Source organism: Bufo bufo, chromosome 9 (genome assembly GCF_905171765.1).
Source record: "Bufo bufo chromosome 9, aBufBuf1.1, whole genome shotgun sequence".
In the NCBI taxonomy this organism is placed as follows: Eukaryota; Metazoa; Chordata; class Amphibia; order Anura; family Bufonidae; genus Bufo; species Bufo bufo.
The window spans coordinates 212,398,361-212,414,322 of record NC_053397.1 but is presented as its reverse complement, the minus strand read 5'-3'; the positions used below and the strand labels follow the sequence as shown (position 1 = coordinate 212,414,322).

The following is a 15,962-nucleotide window of genomic DNA, read 5'->3' as shown; positions in this document are numbered from 1 at the left end:
CAACCGCATGCATCCGTCATGAACAGATCCGGTCGTATTAGGTCTTCTATAGCCATGATGGATCCGTCATGAACTCCACTGAAAGTCAATGGGGGACGGATCCGTTTTCTATTGTGCCAGATTGTGTCAGAGAAAACGGATCCGTCCTGACACACAATGTGAGTCAATGGGGACGGATCCGTTTTCTCCGACGCAATCTGGCACAATAGAAAAGGGATCCGTCCCCCACTGACTTTCAACGGAGTTCATGACGGATCCGTTTGGCTCCGCTTCGTCAGGCGGACAGCAAAACGCTGCAGGGTTTTGGTGTCCGCCTCCAGAGCGGAATGGTGACTGGTCGGAGGCAAACTGATGCATTCTGAGCGGATCCTTTTCCATTCAGAATTCATTAGGGCAAAACTGATCCGTTGTGGACCGCTTGTGAGAGCCCTGAACGGATCTCACAAACGGAAAGCCAAAACGCCAGTGTGAAAGTAGCCTTAGTGAGCAGAACGAAAAGCTATAATTACACCGAACCGCACTACAATGTGGACGCTATAGAGGAAAAGGCCTCATGCACATTGCAGACCCGCTGTTTGCACTGCATCACGGATGCGGACGCATTCATTTGAATGGGTCCGCAATCCGGAAGGTTCCAGGGGGTTTATCTCCATTCCTCCGCACCGCAAAAAAAATAGAACATAATTTTTTGCGGTGCGGACAGATCATGGACCCATTCAAGTTGAATGGGTCTGCACCTCTCTGTGGCCCCCAATGCACGGAATGGCGGGGCAACGGCTGTGTGCATGAGGCCAAACACTGAGGAAGATGCAGTGCTTCCACGGCCTCTTCATGCAGTTGGTCGGTGGCAGTGCCAGGGGTCAGACTCCCACCGATCTGATATTGATGGTGATCAGCATCGTGAAACTGGATAGCTCCTGTAAGTATGGTATAACACAGGCACCGTCCGTACCCACAGCAGGAACAGACTTACCATTTGGATCTAGTTGTAGGGCAGGCATCCTCAAACTGCGGCCCTCCAGCTGTTGCAAAACTACAACTCCCAGCATGCCCGAACAGCCTACAGGTATCAGCCTACAGCAGGGCATTGTGGGAGTTGTAGTTTTACAACAGCTGGAGGGCCGCAGGTTGAGGATGCCTGTTGTAGGGCCTGAGGGATCATGGCTAGGGAACACTCGCTAAAGTGTTAGTTTCAGGGTTTTTCAAAAAAATGCTTTTTATTAACTCAATTCCAGTGTGAGGGGCCCTGGATTACTGATTTGAGTTAAAGGCGATGTTAAGGTTGGGTCCATGTATTATTAAACTGGGGTAGGAACACAATTTGGGCAATTCTAACGTATTCGAAGTGTCCAGCTGAGACTGCTGGCAATCAGCTGTAATCTGTTTGGAGACCTGGTGAGCAGCGCCACCACAGGGGAAATGAAGCATTACACAGTGTCCATTCATATCAATGCAGGACAGGACAGGACCTCCAAAGTGAGAGTCGCTGCTTGTAAGAGATGAGAACCCTAAGCAGAGGACCCCCCCCCCCCCCCTATTCATTTAGTTTTTCTAAACTGGACTAATAAGAAAATGCAATGGGACATGATGGACTCTCATCGATGACCAGGTTCGTAGTGACTGGGTAGGCTGCATCCTCACTGGTGAAATAAGCAAAATAGTTGCCCCAACTACACAAGCACAACAGTAACACTTCAGAGAAGCCCTCATTTCATGCAGCACATATCACACATGGCAGATTCTCGTACCCAACCGGAGAACATGAGATCACAGTTTAAATGGTTGTTCTGTGAAGTGCAAATATTACTTAGCACCAAATGTTCGGAGAAAGTCAAGTTTGCGTAGCCAAATCTTTCATTTGAGGAAAAAAAAGCAAGAAATTCAAACAACGACAAAAATCCGAAAGCAAACCAGATATGGCTCATTCTATCAATGTACCATTTAGATCAAGTATTTTTGTCTCCCTCTATGAAAAGTGAAAGTTTATAATTATAAAAAGTGCCGGCCCTTCATACAGACACCGGCTCTATAAAAATATTAAAACCCTAAAAGCAATTTTAGGAAAAGCTATTAATATTGACATTTTTCCTGTTCATAGGCACTAAATGTAATACTGTTCCTCATCAAGGACATTCTTAGTATGTCTCAGTTGGTGGAGATCGACTTCCTGCACCGGAAGGGTCGTACTCTTGGGTGGTCCAGGGTCAAGACTTTCCTCACTACCGTAGTAGGTCTCTAAGTCAAGGTCACCCTAAAAACAAGGTTCCTCAGGACCACATTCATTTCCCATAGTGTTCCTGATCCAAGGTCACCCTTGATAGAAGGTCCACCCTGAAACAATCTCCCAAGATTACATTCCAGCTAAACTGCCTCAACAGAAGATCCTCAACTTAATGAATCTCCCTCCCCAGTTGCTGCAAACTCAGGAACTTTGCCACCAGATGGGTTTTCCTTGCTTCCCTCACCAGTAGATCTTCATCCCTCAAGAAAACCATCACCTCTAAAAGCTCTCACAGACATCTCTGGACCTCACATGGAAAACTATCTTCTTTCTTCCGTCAGGTACCTCTTCAATGCTTAGTTATTGGGTTAGAAGGAGCGTTTTGTTACAGAAAGCAAAGTGCGATCATTTAACGCTTTGACTTCTTAGAGCCAAGTTCCTTTTTTCTCAGAATCCTATGGAGCTCCGGAGACATGTAGTAAGGTTTGGACGCAGACCCATTATTTCTCTCAAGATCTTCGCCTGAAGGTAAAGTTTGCAGAAGCAAAGTGACAGGACAGAGAAAAAGGGAAAAGAAGGAAGAAAATGAGTAGCAGACTTCAAGACGATCTGCAGACAGAAACAACGTAACACAGAGGACTGGGCGATTCTTCAGCCTTCAAGAGCTTAGGTACAGTATAACGGTTGGAGCTATAGGCTGCAAAACGCGTCAGTTTCTATGACAATTGATTTCTTAGGGCTGATTTACTAACAGATGCTGAGTCCATGTACACAGCAAACCCATGGCTCTGCATTATAGACCCGAAGGTAATTCAAGTGCCACCAAATGGGTGGTGCTGCCGTAGGGCACTGCACTCTCCTTACAGTCAATGCATCTAGGGAAGGATCTAGAGCACCTGACTACAGACATGTGCATGAAAGGCTACGCACACCTTCGGGGCATTTTGGGGAAGATTTATCATCTCCCTTTGCGTTCTTAAAAGTGGCCTTAAAAAGTCACAGGTGTGACTTTTTAAAAATTTGTCGCATATTTCAGTTTTACGCCACCCTCAACACTTTCCTTAAATAAGGCGCGGCAAGGGTGGGGACGGGGACCCTGACAAATTTATGTTCATTTATGACAGCTTTCTGAGGTAAATGAAGCCAGAAATCTACGGCAGCTCTGAGTTGTCCTAGATTTCTGTTTAGGCACATGGATTGCCTAAGGATGCACCTGCGCTTCATCATAAATGTGGTGCATCCTCAGACAGTGTAGTGCAGGGGTAGGCAACCTCCGGCTCCCAGCTGTTGTGAAACTACAATTCCCAGCATGCTCTATTCATTTCTATGAGAGTTCTTAGAAGAGCAGAGCAAGTATGCATACTGGCTTGTCTTGATAAATCTCCCCCTTTTTTATGATTTCATTTTAATCATTTTAGGCTCAAAATAATTTTTTCAGTTGGTTATTATTATAAATATTCAGCCGTTTCTGAGATACAAGGTTTAACAATCAGTCTGTTTGCAAGCTGTCAAGATAGGCTCATGTGTAGCTCTGATTTCTGATCTCCTGACTTCATAAGAATATTGCTTAAAATAAGTGGTTATCAGTTTGATAAGACTTGGGCTATGAGTTCAGGAGACCGGAGATAAGAGCTACACATGAGCTCTCAGATCACGGGATGCCCCAAAGGTGTCTACAGTCTTTAAGCCTTAAAGGGGTTGTCCGGGTTCAGAGCTGAACCCGGACATATGCCCATTTTCACCCAGGCAGCAGTTCATGCTCCAATGCTCTCCTTTGCCCTGCGCTAAATCGCGCAGGGCAACGGCATTTTCTGAAGTTCCAGTGACGTACCAGGGCTCTTCTTAGGGCTGCCAGGCGGAGGCTTCCGCCCAGCAGTGAGCCCGGTGACGTCATCGGCACTAATGGGCGGGCTTTAGTGCTGCCCTAGCCTGTAAAAGGGCTAGGGCAGCGCTAAAGCCCGCCCATCAGAGCCGGTGACGTCACCGAACACACTGGTTGGTGGAAGCCTCCACCCGGCAGTGTATTATTGTCAATAAAAGAGCCCTTGCCCTGCGCGATCCAGCTCAGGGCAAGGGAGAGTATCGGAGCATGAAAAATGCTCCGATGCTAACATCAGGAGGCTGCCTGGGTGAAATTATGGGTATGTCCGGGTTCAGCTCTGAGCTTACCCAGGCCCAATTGTCATATCAGGCCAGCTTTAGGCTTGTGTTAGTAAATCAGCCCATGTTTCTGCAGATTATTTTAATCAAGTGAAATTGAACCCCCAGTAAGCAGATCATCGCACATGCTGAAGGAAAGCTGAGAACAAGCAGTGGGAAAATGAGAAAAAGGTGACAGCCTCCTGCAGTCAGCTCTAGAGTCCGCACCTAACACGCTTTTCTCCCTGGTCCTTTCCAATAAAGTTTGACTGCTGATAAATAGAAAGTTCAGCATTTTTCTAATATTTTTTGTATTTCAGTTCCTCGCTGTTAGAACTCTGCTTGCTACCAGTGAATAGGAACGATCATGGTTTACATGCAAAAGCTGAAAACTTGCCTTACACTGAGTATTCCAGGATTGGGTGCCTTTTTAATTATTAGGACCTTGTGCAATACCTAAAGAAAGGATCCGATTCACCTGCTCCCTGCAGCTCTGGTCCTGTGTCCTGGCTCCGTTTGGCGATCCTCCGGTCTCCAGCTTGTTCACTTCTGCCTGGGGTACAGATTGGGTCACATGTGCAGCTACAGTCAATGACTGGCATCAGCTGTGATGTGTCCCCAAGCGGCACGTGAATCAGCAGTGGGGGGGACGTTACCGATGAGGCCACTCATTGGCTGCAGTGGTGCACATGACCCCGTCTGTACCCCTGCCGGGACTTGAAGATCGCCAAACGAAGCTAGGATGCTGGACCAGAGTGATGGGGAGCAGGTGAGTATGATTATTTCATTAGGTATCACACACAACAGGGACTAATTAAAAAGGCACCCAATCCTGGTATACTCCTTTAAAGTGGTATTCTTGTTTCATGGGATATGGCATCACTTTAAGATTGGTGGGGGTCCGACCTAAGGGTCTCCACCACGGCTGACAATGAAGTGGGCTGAGAATGAAGTGGCTGCAGTGCTGATTTAAGGTCCCTTTACAAGGGCCAAGAATCCTAAAGATATAGGAATGCAGTGATTATCTGGCGGTGTAAATGTACTACCGATTACCCGATGAACGAGCGAAATGCTCATTGGGTAATCTGATTGGTTGTGCACACACAAAAATCGCCGTCTGCTGGCAGCAGATCGTCCTGTGTAAACACGATCTGCTGCTGGCAAACAAGGAGTCAGTATGGGGAAGAGCGATGCCTCCTCCCCATACTGTAGAGGAGATCACTGCATGTAAACGCAGTGGTCTCCTCCAACAGCGAGCAGCAGATTGTCGGTAAGGAAAGCTTCCTTCCTGACAATCTGCAGCTCTGTCTTCCCATGTAAGGGGACCTTTAGTGCCGCGGACCTGCACTGATTTTCCTTACACAGCGGACCCCCTTGCCACCCCAGACCCCACCTCTGTGCAGGAAACTTCAGCACAGTTCCATCCCTGCACAGCTGGGTGGCCAGGGCGCCTCTGTGCAGGAGGCATGCATTTATAAAAGCAGCCCACTAACAGGACGTGATTGCAGTCTCTGTTTCCACTCACTCGTAGCAAGCAGAGATCTTGAAAACTGAGAAATTTAAATACAAAAAGGGATAATTGCTGAAATTGAAATACATAGGAGAAAATTACAATACACAATACCCACATCATCCTACGAGCTCAATGGATGCTTGCTGAAATTTTGTTTCATTCTCCGTGATCGGATCGTATGTAACACGTTACTCAGCTGGGGGCGTCAGAGAGCAGAGGAGAAGACTCCTCCCAGAATCAAGAGATGAACGGGAATAACATCAGAAATACAAAAAAAAATAAAAAAATCCATAACACGCAATACTTACAGAAACACAGGAAAAGCGTATCCACACACATTGCGTAGACACTGAAGAATCCATGTGCAATGAGATACGATCCGATGATCACTGTCTGTCGGGAACAATAAGCAAAGTATTAAACGAATGATTCTAGCACAATAGATAAGAGATCATCTAAACAATTTCAAATGATGCACTCTGTTTTTCTGATACATAGCTTCAAACCCCCTGCACAGTCAAAGAGTTAATAAATGCTAAAATTCTGACTACCCGCAGCCACCACTAGGGGGAGATGTTTTATTACAGAATTCAGTATATATATGCAGTATGTCTTGAGATCCTACGCTCCCCCTAGTGGGTGCTGCAGGAAGTCAGAATTTTCCCATTTAAAGGGGTTGTCAGAGTTACTTTTTTGTTCTTTGAATGTTTTTAACTAAGCAAATGAAAGGAATTTACAATTCACTTACTTTTTCTCCAGTTGCTGGTTTATCAGATTTCACCGAGGGTCACATGACCTGTGATGTCAGCTTCTCTCCCTGCTCTGATAATTATTCGTGCACAAGCCTCAGAGAGCAGATATGTGTCTGTACACTAGATGTCACTAGCCGTCTGCTGCTGTCTGCTCTCTCCCTGCATTCTTAACCCCTTAAGATGCACAGACTCAGGGCTGAAGGCTTTACTGAGTAGCTGCAGGCAGTGAGGAGACAAATGCTGGGCACAGGAGCTCACAGACTAGAGGAGTTCTGCACAAGAACAGGTAGGGGGAAGATCCTGTGTGTATCAGCAGTGTCATTATACAGCTGGGACTTGTAGTCCTACACATACAAGATGCTGCTGAGTCTCCCAGCAGGCAGACATGTCACTCAGGGCAGCTCTTGTATTCACTCCCTTTGCAGAGAGGGGCAGAGATTGTTGTTATTGCAGGTAAACAAAGAGTCAAAAGATAACCAGGGAAATGAGGAAATATATTTTTTTTTACCTAAAACTTGCTTAGCTCAGTTATATATTGTTGCCCATCAGATTTACAGTGCTATATATTTTTTTTTTTCCATAACTCAGACAACCCCTTTAACTATGTTTATGCAGGGGATTTGGAGCTCTCTATAAGAAAAAAAGAGTTCTGGCTGAATACTGGAAAAAATGTTTTATATAACATCATGTCATTTTAGAAAAGTATAATTATTTACCAGGAGAGGCACCCAGTAGTAATTCAACGAGGGAGCTTCATCCGTAATTACAGGTATTTTTCTTGTGAAGAAGAAAAAAGCGAGGACACCTGGATAACGGTATATATAAAGCACTGTGAGGTGGACATGCTTCAGCCACTAGTTTTGTCTGTTTACAATAAAATACTATAAAAGGTCTATAAATCCCATTGTGTAGGAAATACGTGTAAGGATATCAGTCACTTACCAACAGAGCCCGCAACAAGAATCTTCCCAAGAAAGAGCAAGAAATCGGTTACCTTGTCCAGAACAGCAACTCTGCGGAGGCCGAAATAACACAAGTGAAGGGTCAGGACAGTCGTCTGTGTGTACATACATTGATTATTTCATGGTGGATCGCACCTCCTCCCCCACAGTCACCACATGCTGACCGGCTGACCTCCAGTCTGGACCAGAAGAAACGCTCAGCAGGATTCAGGATATTCATTAGGACTCTACCGCATTATTGTAAGGCTAATTATATAGGTAGCGGATGGTGATATTAATTAGGCACTGTATGGCGAAATTACTTATGCAATGCATTATGGTATTATTTAGGTACTCTATGTTGGTATAATTCAGGCAGTGTATGGTGATATTAATTAGAGCCCGTATAGTGGTATTATTTAGGCAATGTATGGTGGTACTATCCAGCCACTGTATGGTGGTATTATTTACGTACTTAGGGTGGTATTATAGTTTAGTAATATTGTTTAGGCAGTGTATGATATTATTTAGGTGCTGTATGGTGGCATTATTCAGACAATGTGTGGTGATATTACTTACACACTGAATAGTTGCATTATGTAAGCACCGTATGGTGGTATTATTTAGGTACTGCATGGTGATAATACTTAGGTATTGTATGGTGGTGTAATTTAGAGACTGTATGGTGGTATTAGTTATAAGCACTGTATGTTAGTATTATCTAAGTACTGTATAAGGCCTCATGCACACGACCGTTGTTTTGGTCCGCATCCAAGCCGCAGTTTTTGTGGCTCGGATGTGGACCCATTCACTTCAATGGGGCCGCAAAAGATGTGGACAGCACTCCGTGTGCTGTCCGCATGCGTTGCTCCGTTCCGTGGTCCGCAAAAAAATAAATATATAACCTGTCATATTCTTGTCTGATTTGCGAAAAAAGAATAGGCAGTTATATCAATGGCTGTCCGTGCCTTTCTGCGAATGGCGGAACGCACACGGACGCCATCCGTGTTTTGCGGATCCGCAATTTGTGGACCTCAAAAAACACACAACAGTCGTGTGCATGAGGCCTAACACTGTTTGGGCAGTGGAGGTCGCTGGTACTGTATGGCAATCTTATTGATGCACAATACGGTTGTTTAAATGGTTTTTATGAACTTTCTCTCTATTTCCTCCCAAGAAGAGGAGAAAAGGACCCAGAAATGTTCTTCTCCTAACAAAACGGTGTCTCTGCAGGGCCAGGAAAAAAAGTTTTGACCCCTCAGCCCTACAGAGCCACAAGTGTGATGCTACTCCGCATTATACGCTGGTGATCCTGCATACAGCAGCACAGGCCGGAGCTTTCTATGATAATAACTGAGAGGGTTAAGTGCATTCCAACTTGAATTTCCAGGTGTCCTCTGTAATCTGCATACAATAATTAGGTTCAGTATAGTAGTTGCTGACACGTACCGCACGACATTCCTCATCAATAGAAAGAATGCATCCTTAGCGGAAGTACAGAAGTTTTTTCCATAGATGGCAATCTGCAATAGAAAACCTGTGCAATCAGCTCGATCTAACTCACAGGAGGTGCACGGCGAGTAAATACACAATCAGTTCAAAAGTCAGTGCTGAATAGACATTGATCCAAGAGATAATATGCTGGCTGCTGCCTTCACCACCGGGGGGAGCTGTCGAGCTCACTGTAGACTGTTTATTCTCAAGGTGTATAATATGAGCACAGTAGCTTCTGTATTAGTTTTGTATTCTGGTTGTGTCTCTTCAGGCCGTGTCAGCAGCCCCCAATGTATAGAATGCATGGGTATGCCATGGGTTGGCCTGGGAAGATTAATGAAAAGTTTGTCCAAGTGTTTAATACTCAGGATAGGTGACCAGTATCTGATCGGTGGTGGTCCGACTCCCAGCACCCCCGCTGATCAGATGTTTGAAAAGACTGTGGGGCTCTGAGTGCTCCGGCCTCATCCTAGGCCACCGACATCACGTTCATTGTTCACGTGGCCTATGTGCAGCGCAGTCCCTTTCACGTGAATGAGGCTGAGCTGCAATACCAGCGACATACCGATGACCTATCCTGAGCATTAAACACTTGGACAATCCCATCAATATCGTTGGTATCCACCCAAGTGCCTCTATTCTGATCGGATTATACCTCATCTATCCCTCTATTGGTGATGAGCGTTTAGTTTCATGTACACAATACTGCCGAATTACAGCAACGTGACCTTGACTGTTTCTCTAAGGAAGTCGTAAGCAACCTTGCCACCACAATAAGGCCCGGTTCGCATTTGCATTGTGAACTCCGGCACTGTGATCTGGTCGCTGTATCCGGCGTACAGGCCGGCTTTCAGCCGGACAAAAAAATGCTACACGCACCATTTTTTGTCCTGACAAAAGTCGGCATGTAAAACAGCCGGATACAGCGACCAGATCCCATTACAGTGAACGGGATCTGGCGGTGCACGGTGGTATCCGGCTGTGGCAGATACGGTGAACTCCACCAGCGCAGATGTGAACCCAGCCTAAAAAGCACAGTCAGATTACTTTATGATGGACACAAAGTGGCGATGAATGTGAACTGCCCCTGGCTTCCCTGTTCTATGATAAGATCAGTCCCAGTGATTCCAGCAGGGGTATTAGGGAATGTGATGACATACAGTCCTACGTCCTCACCATGATGTATGCGTTCCTGTTTATAAACTTTATGAACTTTTCCAGGCACCAAAAGCAGCATTTCAGGCAGCACAATAAGAACCTGGCAAAGGAGTTCTGGGATGCTGTAAGGAAAAGATAAAATCATGTTACAATCAAACAGAACACATTTCAGCCTCTGCTCCATGTGCACCTCCCCATTACACCACCATACCGGTCATCACCAGGGATATTACCATTAACCACTTCACCACCATGGACCCAAGGGGCAGATTCTTTAGGGATGGTTACAACTGGTATTCTAGGGGTTACCGGTATGTCACGATTGATGTAAAAAAATGAGAACCATAACAATAGGGCTGAATCGATTACTCGATTAAATCGAGTAATTCGACCAAAAATTCCTAGATGAAAATTTTTTGCATCGAGGATTCATTTGTGTCATGTGACCACGGAGCGGGAGTGAAGCGCTTGCTATTACTTACTGCTCCGTGGTCTCCCGCCGGCCCGCACCGCACTTTCTTCCTGACACATCGTCAGGTGATAGTGCACATAAGCGTGCACTATGACCTGATTCTGTGTGACGTCAGGACGACAGTGCATCGCGCAGAGAAGAAGATGGAGGAGCTGTGGAGTGGCGCCCCTACAGGAAAAGTAAGTACTGTCACTGCGGACATGGCTAGGTGGTGGCACTGGGGGGCAAGCTGGTGGCACTGGAGGGGCAGCTAGTGGCACGGTGGGGGCAGCTGATGGCAGTGGGGGGGGGCGGCAGCTGATGGCAGTGGGGGGGCGGCAGCTGGTGGCACCGGGGGGAGAAGCTGGTGGCACTGGGGAGGGGGGGGGCAGCTGGTGGCACGGGGGGGCAGCTGGTGGCACCGGGGGGGGGAAGCTGGTGGCACCGGGGGAGGGGCAGCTGGTGGCACCGGGGGGGGGGGGAAGCTGGTGGCACCGGGGGGGGAAGCTGGTGGCACCGGGGGGGAAGCTGGTGGCACCGGGGGGGAAGCTGGTGGCACCGGGGGGGGGGGGAAGCTGGTGGCACCGGGGGGGGGGGGGGAAGCTGGTGGCACCGGGGGGGAAGCTGGTGGCACCGGGGGGGAAGCTGGTGGCACCGGGGGGGGGGGGAAGCTGGTGGCCCTAGGGGAGCAGCTGATGGCACTAGAGGAGCAGCTTATGGCACTAGGGGAGCAGCTTATGGCACTGGGGGAGCAGCTTATGGCACTGGGGGAGCAGCTTATGGCACTGGGGGAGCAGCTTATGGCACTGGGGGAGCAGCTTATGGCACTAGGGGAGCAGCTTATGGCACTGGGGGAGCAGCTTATGGCACTGGGGGAGCAGCTTATGGCACTGGGGGAGCAGCTTATGGCACTGGGGGAGCAGCTTATGGCACTGGGGTGGGGGAGAGCTAAAGGCACTGGGGGAACGGAGGGGGGAGCTGATGCACTTTGGCTGATCGAACAGGGGGGAACAAAGGGTGTTGGGGTCTGATGAGTTTTTATAAAGGAAAACAGTCTATTTATTCATTCTTTCTTATTAGATTACTCGATTAATCGTAAAAAAATAATCAATAGAATACTCGATTACTAAAATAATCGTTTACTGCAGCCCTACATGACAATCTCTTTCTAATGCAGCCCATGGGGGATGTAGGGGGGTCCTTTTTTTACTGCGGCTCTCTCCCAATCATAGATCAGGGAGTGTGTACTTTCTGATTCAGCTATCACAGCTCAAGGGGTATGTCCTTTCTGCTGCAGTTCTCCCCCTATCACAGTCAAGGGGACGTTGTCCTTTCTGCTGCAGCTCTCTCCCTGTCACAGCTCGGGGGGGGATACTTTCTCAGGGGGGGGGGTGACCTCTCCCTAGCACAGCTCAAAAGGCGTGTCCTTTCTGCTGCATCCCTCTGGCTGTATCTGTCACAGCTTATAACAATAGATATAGCTGGAGGATGGAACTGAGCATGCATGACCACTTCAGCATGTTGGACAGAGAAATAAGGAATATGTATCAGTCGCTTTTATATTAGTAAATACAGCATATAGAAACATTTATTCATAAAAATCCTAAATAAATCAACAATAAAAACTGTTGCAGATTCCTTCCATTCTCAGAAAATGGACTCTTACCTTTAAGTTTATGGTCTAAATATTCTAATATAATTCGTATAAACTGTACAAGAGCAAGGATGAGGGAGCCAAACGCCAGCGATCCGGTGTGATATCTGAAAAGGAGGAGATGTCAGTGGCACAGAGTTGGGAACTCCGCATGAAACAACCAATATCTAAATTTGCCTTTGTAATTATCTAATGTAGAAAATGAGCTCTATTGGTTCTGGAGGACACCTGACCATGTCGGGAGGGTGTACAGGGACTGGGGGTCCCCCTTCCCCCTTCCCAGGTCCCCTATCCTTGTTTGTAGGGCCCCATGGTATTGGCCTTGGTTTGGTGCTTGGGGGGTTAATGGTTTCATTAAAGCCCAGGAAGGGGCGTGCTGCATATGTGCCCCTTTATAAGACCAAATATCAGGAGACTTTTTAAAAAGTAATAACAAGTTAATTGTTATACTCAAAGTTGGCAAAAAAAACAGTGTAGTACTGCTGTTAGCCACTTGGGGGTGTAACTGTACTGGAATAGAGTTCAGATGTAATGCATGGTTATGACTTTGCCCTAGTCTGCAAAAATGTAATACCGCTGTTGTCATCTTGGTGGCGTAATTCTTTCAGAAAGAAATAATACAATTCCATTGCCGTATCTGTTCATTTTACTCATTGCAGTGAAGGTGCAATGCCTCTACTGGCCACATGGTGGTGATCAAGAAATCTGATCCAACCCACAGGTTGATGGTACAATTTGGATTATATTTGATCAGGATTATTATGTACTTTCTAAGTGTTTTTTTTTTTTATTCAGCTATTTATAATATTAAACCAACTGAAGCATATTAGTGACATCTGACCAGATAATCTGTTAATAGCTTGCCTGTTGTCAGCTTGTTGACAGTTTCCAACAGAAACTAGCAGAAGTGTGAATGCTGCTCTGGAGCATAATACAGGCTGTAACTCAGGATTAATTCTATATGTAAAACAGAGTTCTATGTTGGACATGAGATTTTATTTTGTCAGCGTAACAATGTCCATCTAGCTCTGCAGGACTCTGTAACATCACTTATTTAGGCCTCATGCACACGACCGTTGTTTTATTCCGTGTCCGTTGCGCCGTTTTTCGTGATTTTCTGCGGACCCATTGATTTTCAATGGGTCCGTTGAAAACTCGGCTAATGCACTGTTTGCCATCCGCGTCCGTGATCCGAGTCCGTCAAAAAAATATGACCTGTCCTATTATTTTCGCGGAAAACCGGTTGCGGACCCATTCAAGTCAATGGGACCGCTAAAAAACGCGAAGGCACACAAGATTGTCATCCGCGTCCGTTTTTTTCCTATCATTTGCATGGCAAACCTGTCTTAGACTTTTTTTTTACATTCCTTTATGTCTGGTGATCCTCCAAAAATAAAGGAAGACACATGGAAACAAAAACGGAAACGGATCACAGAACAACGGAACCCCATTTTGCGGAACGGAACACAACAACGGTCGTGTGCATGAGGCCTTATCCTAATACTGAATCCTCAAATTGGATTATAGGCAAATAAGGGATGATTCTGCTTGTTTCACGGCTTCTTTACTCTGTACTTTACCTTATTGCTCGCCCAAAGGATGAAAAAAGGGGACACGTTGGGATGTCAGCAGGTTTCTTAAAAGCCCAGTAATAGGAGGCGAAGGCCCCGGCCAGAGTGCACTGCCCCAGAGCGATGGAGAAGTTCACCAGCCACAGAAAGACAAAGACGTTACAAAGCTGAAAGATCAGGATGTACTGATAGTAGAAACTTTCACCCCCGTAAAGTGCAAACGTGCACTGAGCCCCGGGACACAGCCTGGTCACATTAGTCGTATTGAAGGTCTAGAAAATAACAGGGACAAATAGAAATGAGGTTTAACAACTGCTGGAGAGGGCAGGGTGTGCGGCAGTGAGACAGGGGCACGCACGCTTACTTATGAGACATGGATTTACAGTAGGGAGAAAAAGGAAGAATTTTATAGTTGCATGCTTCACCTCTCAATATGCACATATGCCTCGCACCTCAATAAACAGAACACCCCCCCCCCAAAAAAAAAAAACAAAAAAAAAAAAAAACACCACCACCTACCCTTGGGTCACGACTAGTGCACATGAACGGTACCAAAAAACATCGACAGTTACGTCTTGATGTATAACCTAAGATACCAGATCCCGGACTTCACCAGCACCCAAAACATAGCACCCAGAATTCAGACCACAACACCCAAAACCTAGAACCCAGACCTGTCGGCCTCTAAACAACAGCATGCAAACACTGGTACTTAGACATAATCATCCAGACCTCAACACCCAGATCATATCCTCCATATCCCAACATCCAGACCATATCCTCCATATCCCAACATCCAGATCATATCCTCCATATCCCAACATCCAGATCATATCCTCCATATCCCAACACCCAGATCATATCCTCCATATCCCAACATCCAGATCATATCCTCCATATCCCAACACCCAGATCATATCCTCCATATCCCAACACCCAGATCATATCCTCCATATCCCAACACCCAGATCATATCCTCCATATCCCAACACCCAGATCATATCCTCCATATCCCAACACCCAGATCATAGCCTCCATATCCCAACACCCAGATCATATCCTCCATATCCCAACATCCAGATCATATCCTCCATATCCCAACATCCAGACCATATCCTCCATATCCCAACATCCAGACCATATCCTCCATATCCCAACATCCAGACCCCCACATCACGACCACAACACAGAGACTTTAGGACTAAGAAACTATCACACCCTCAGCATCAGCACCCAGACCCTAGCACTTAGAAATAATTACCCAGACCACATCACCCATATTCCAACATCCAGAACCCAGGACACTGGCACCTAGACCGAAGCACCTAGAAATCATCACCCAGACCACATCATCCATATCCATGGCAGGAGAGGTGCACCCACTGACGGCCTGCACACCAGTCTCCAATAGGAAACATTTGGAAGAGGTGAAGGTAAAAGGTTTTCTTATAATGGCACACTGCTGTAAGAGAGGGGAGAAGGAGCGTCCTCCAGGACTGGAAGCTGAGATATGGGGGGATTTTATCGGACGACTTACTTCAGGAGCACACACTGTGCCTGCGTATTGACAGAGGGTCCTATTGGCCATCACTTTGTATACAGCCTCTCCGGACGTGGCCAGGAAGCTTGTACCCAGAGTTAAGGGCAAACATTTCATCATTGCCTGTGATTATTTCCATACGCTCACCACCAGCTGCCAGGCCTGGATTATAAAACGTGCGGTATACTGAAGTGATAAAAAGGATACACGGCGGTGACAGCCCAGTACGAGATGCATATGGCGATCAGGATGAAAGTGATGATTGGATAAAACAGGGTTGACATGATGTACCCGATAGCCCTGCAGAATAAAGAGGTACATAAGATCTGCTTACTGTCCATCCATCGGCCACTGTCAAATTCTATATGCAGGTAAACAGCGCCCTCCTCTGGCAGCACTTGGTCTAATAATATAGACTAGGTGAGCACCAGCTACTTTACATCCTCAGAGGCAAAGTGACCTCTAGTGGCCGCTTGCTGCCTTCAGCCAAACCGGTATAATGGATCCATCTTGTACCAATTGGCCAAT

At 46.6% G+C, this 15,962-nt stretch overlaps 1 protein-coding gene across 3 annotated transcripts in view; it reads right to left on the bottom strand.

Moving 5' to 3' along the window:
- SLC44A5 (solute carrier family 44 member 5) overlaps window positions 1-15,962 on the bottom strand; it is a 149,684-nt gene that overhangs the window by 12,066 nt on the left and 121,656 nt on the right. For 2 of the 3 annotated variants that reach the window (XM_040408663.1, XM_040408661.1), the window contains exons 13-22: window positions 15,642-15,734; window positions 15,432-15,519; window positions 13,904-14,166; window positions 12,336-12,430; window positions 10,237-10,340; window positions 9,016-9,089; window positions 7,568-7,638; window positions 7,342-7,430; window positions 6,182-6,266; window positions 943-2,743 (exon numbers count right to left, since the gene is read on the bottom strand). In XM_040408663.1, coding sequence (XP_040264597.1) covers window positions 2,631-2,743; window positions 6,182-6,266; window positions 7,342-7,430; window positions 7,568-7,638; window positions 9,016-9,089; window positions 10,237-10,340; window positions 12,336-12,430; window positions 13,904-14,166; window positions 15,432-15,519; window positions 15,642-15,734 — 1,075 coding nt within the window. In that variant the 3' untranslated portion in view covers window positions 943-2,630. Of the gene's footprint in view, window positions 1-942; window positions 2,744-6,181; window positions 6,267-7,341; window positions 7,431-7,567; window positions 7,639-9,015; window positions 9,090-10,236; window positions 10,341-12,335; window positions 12,431-13,903; window positions 14,167-15,431; window positions 15,520-15,641; window positions 15,735-15,962 lie in introns of those variants that run through there. The other variant, XM_040408662.1, reaches the window with a different exon arrangement.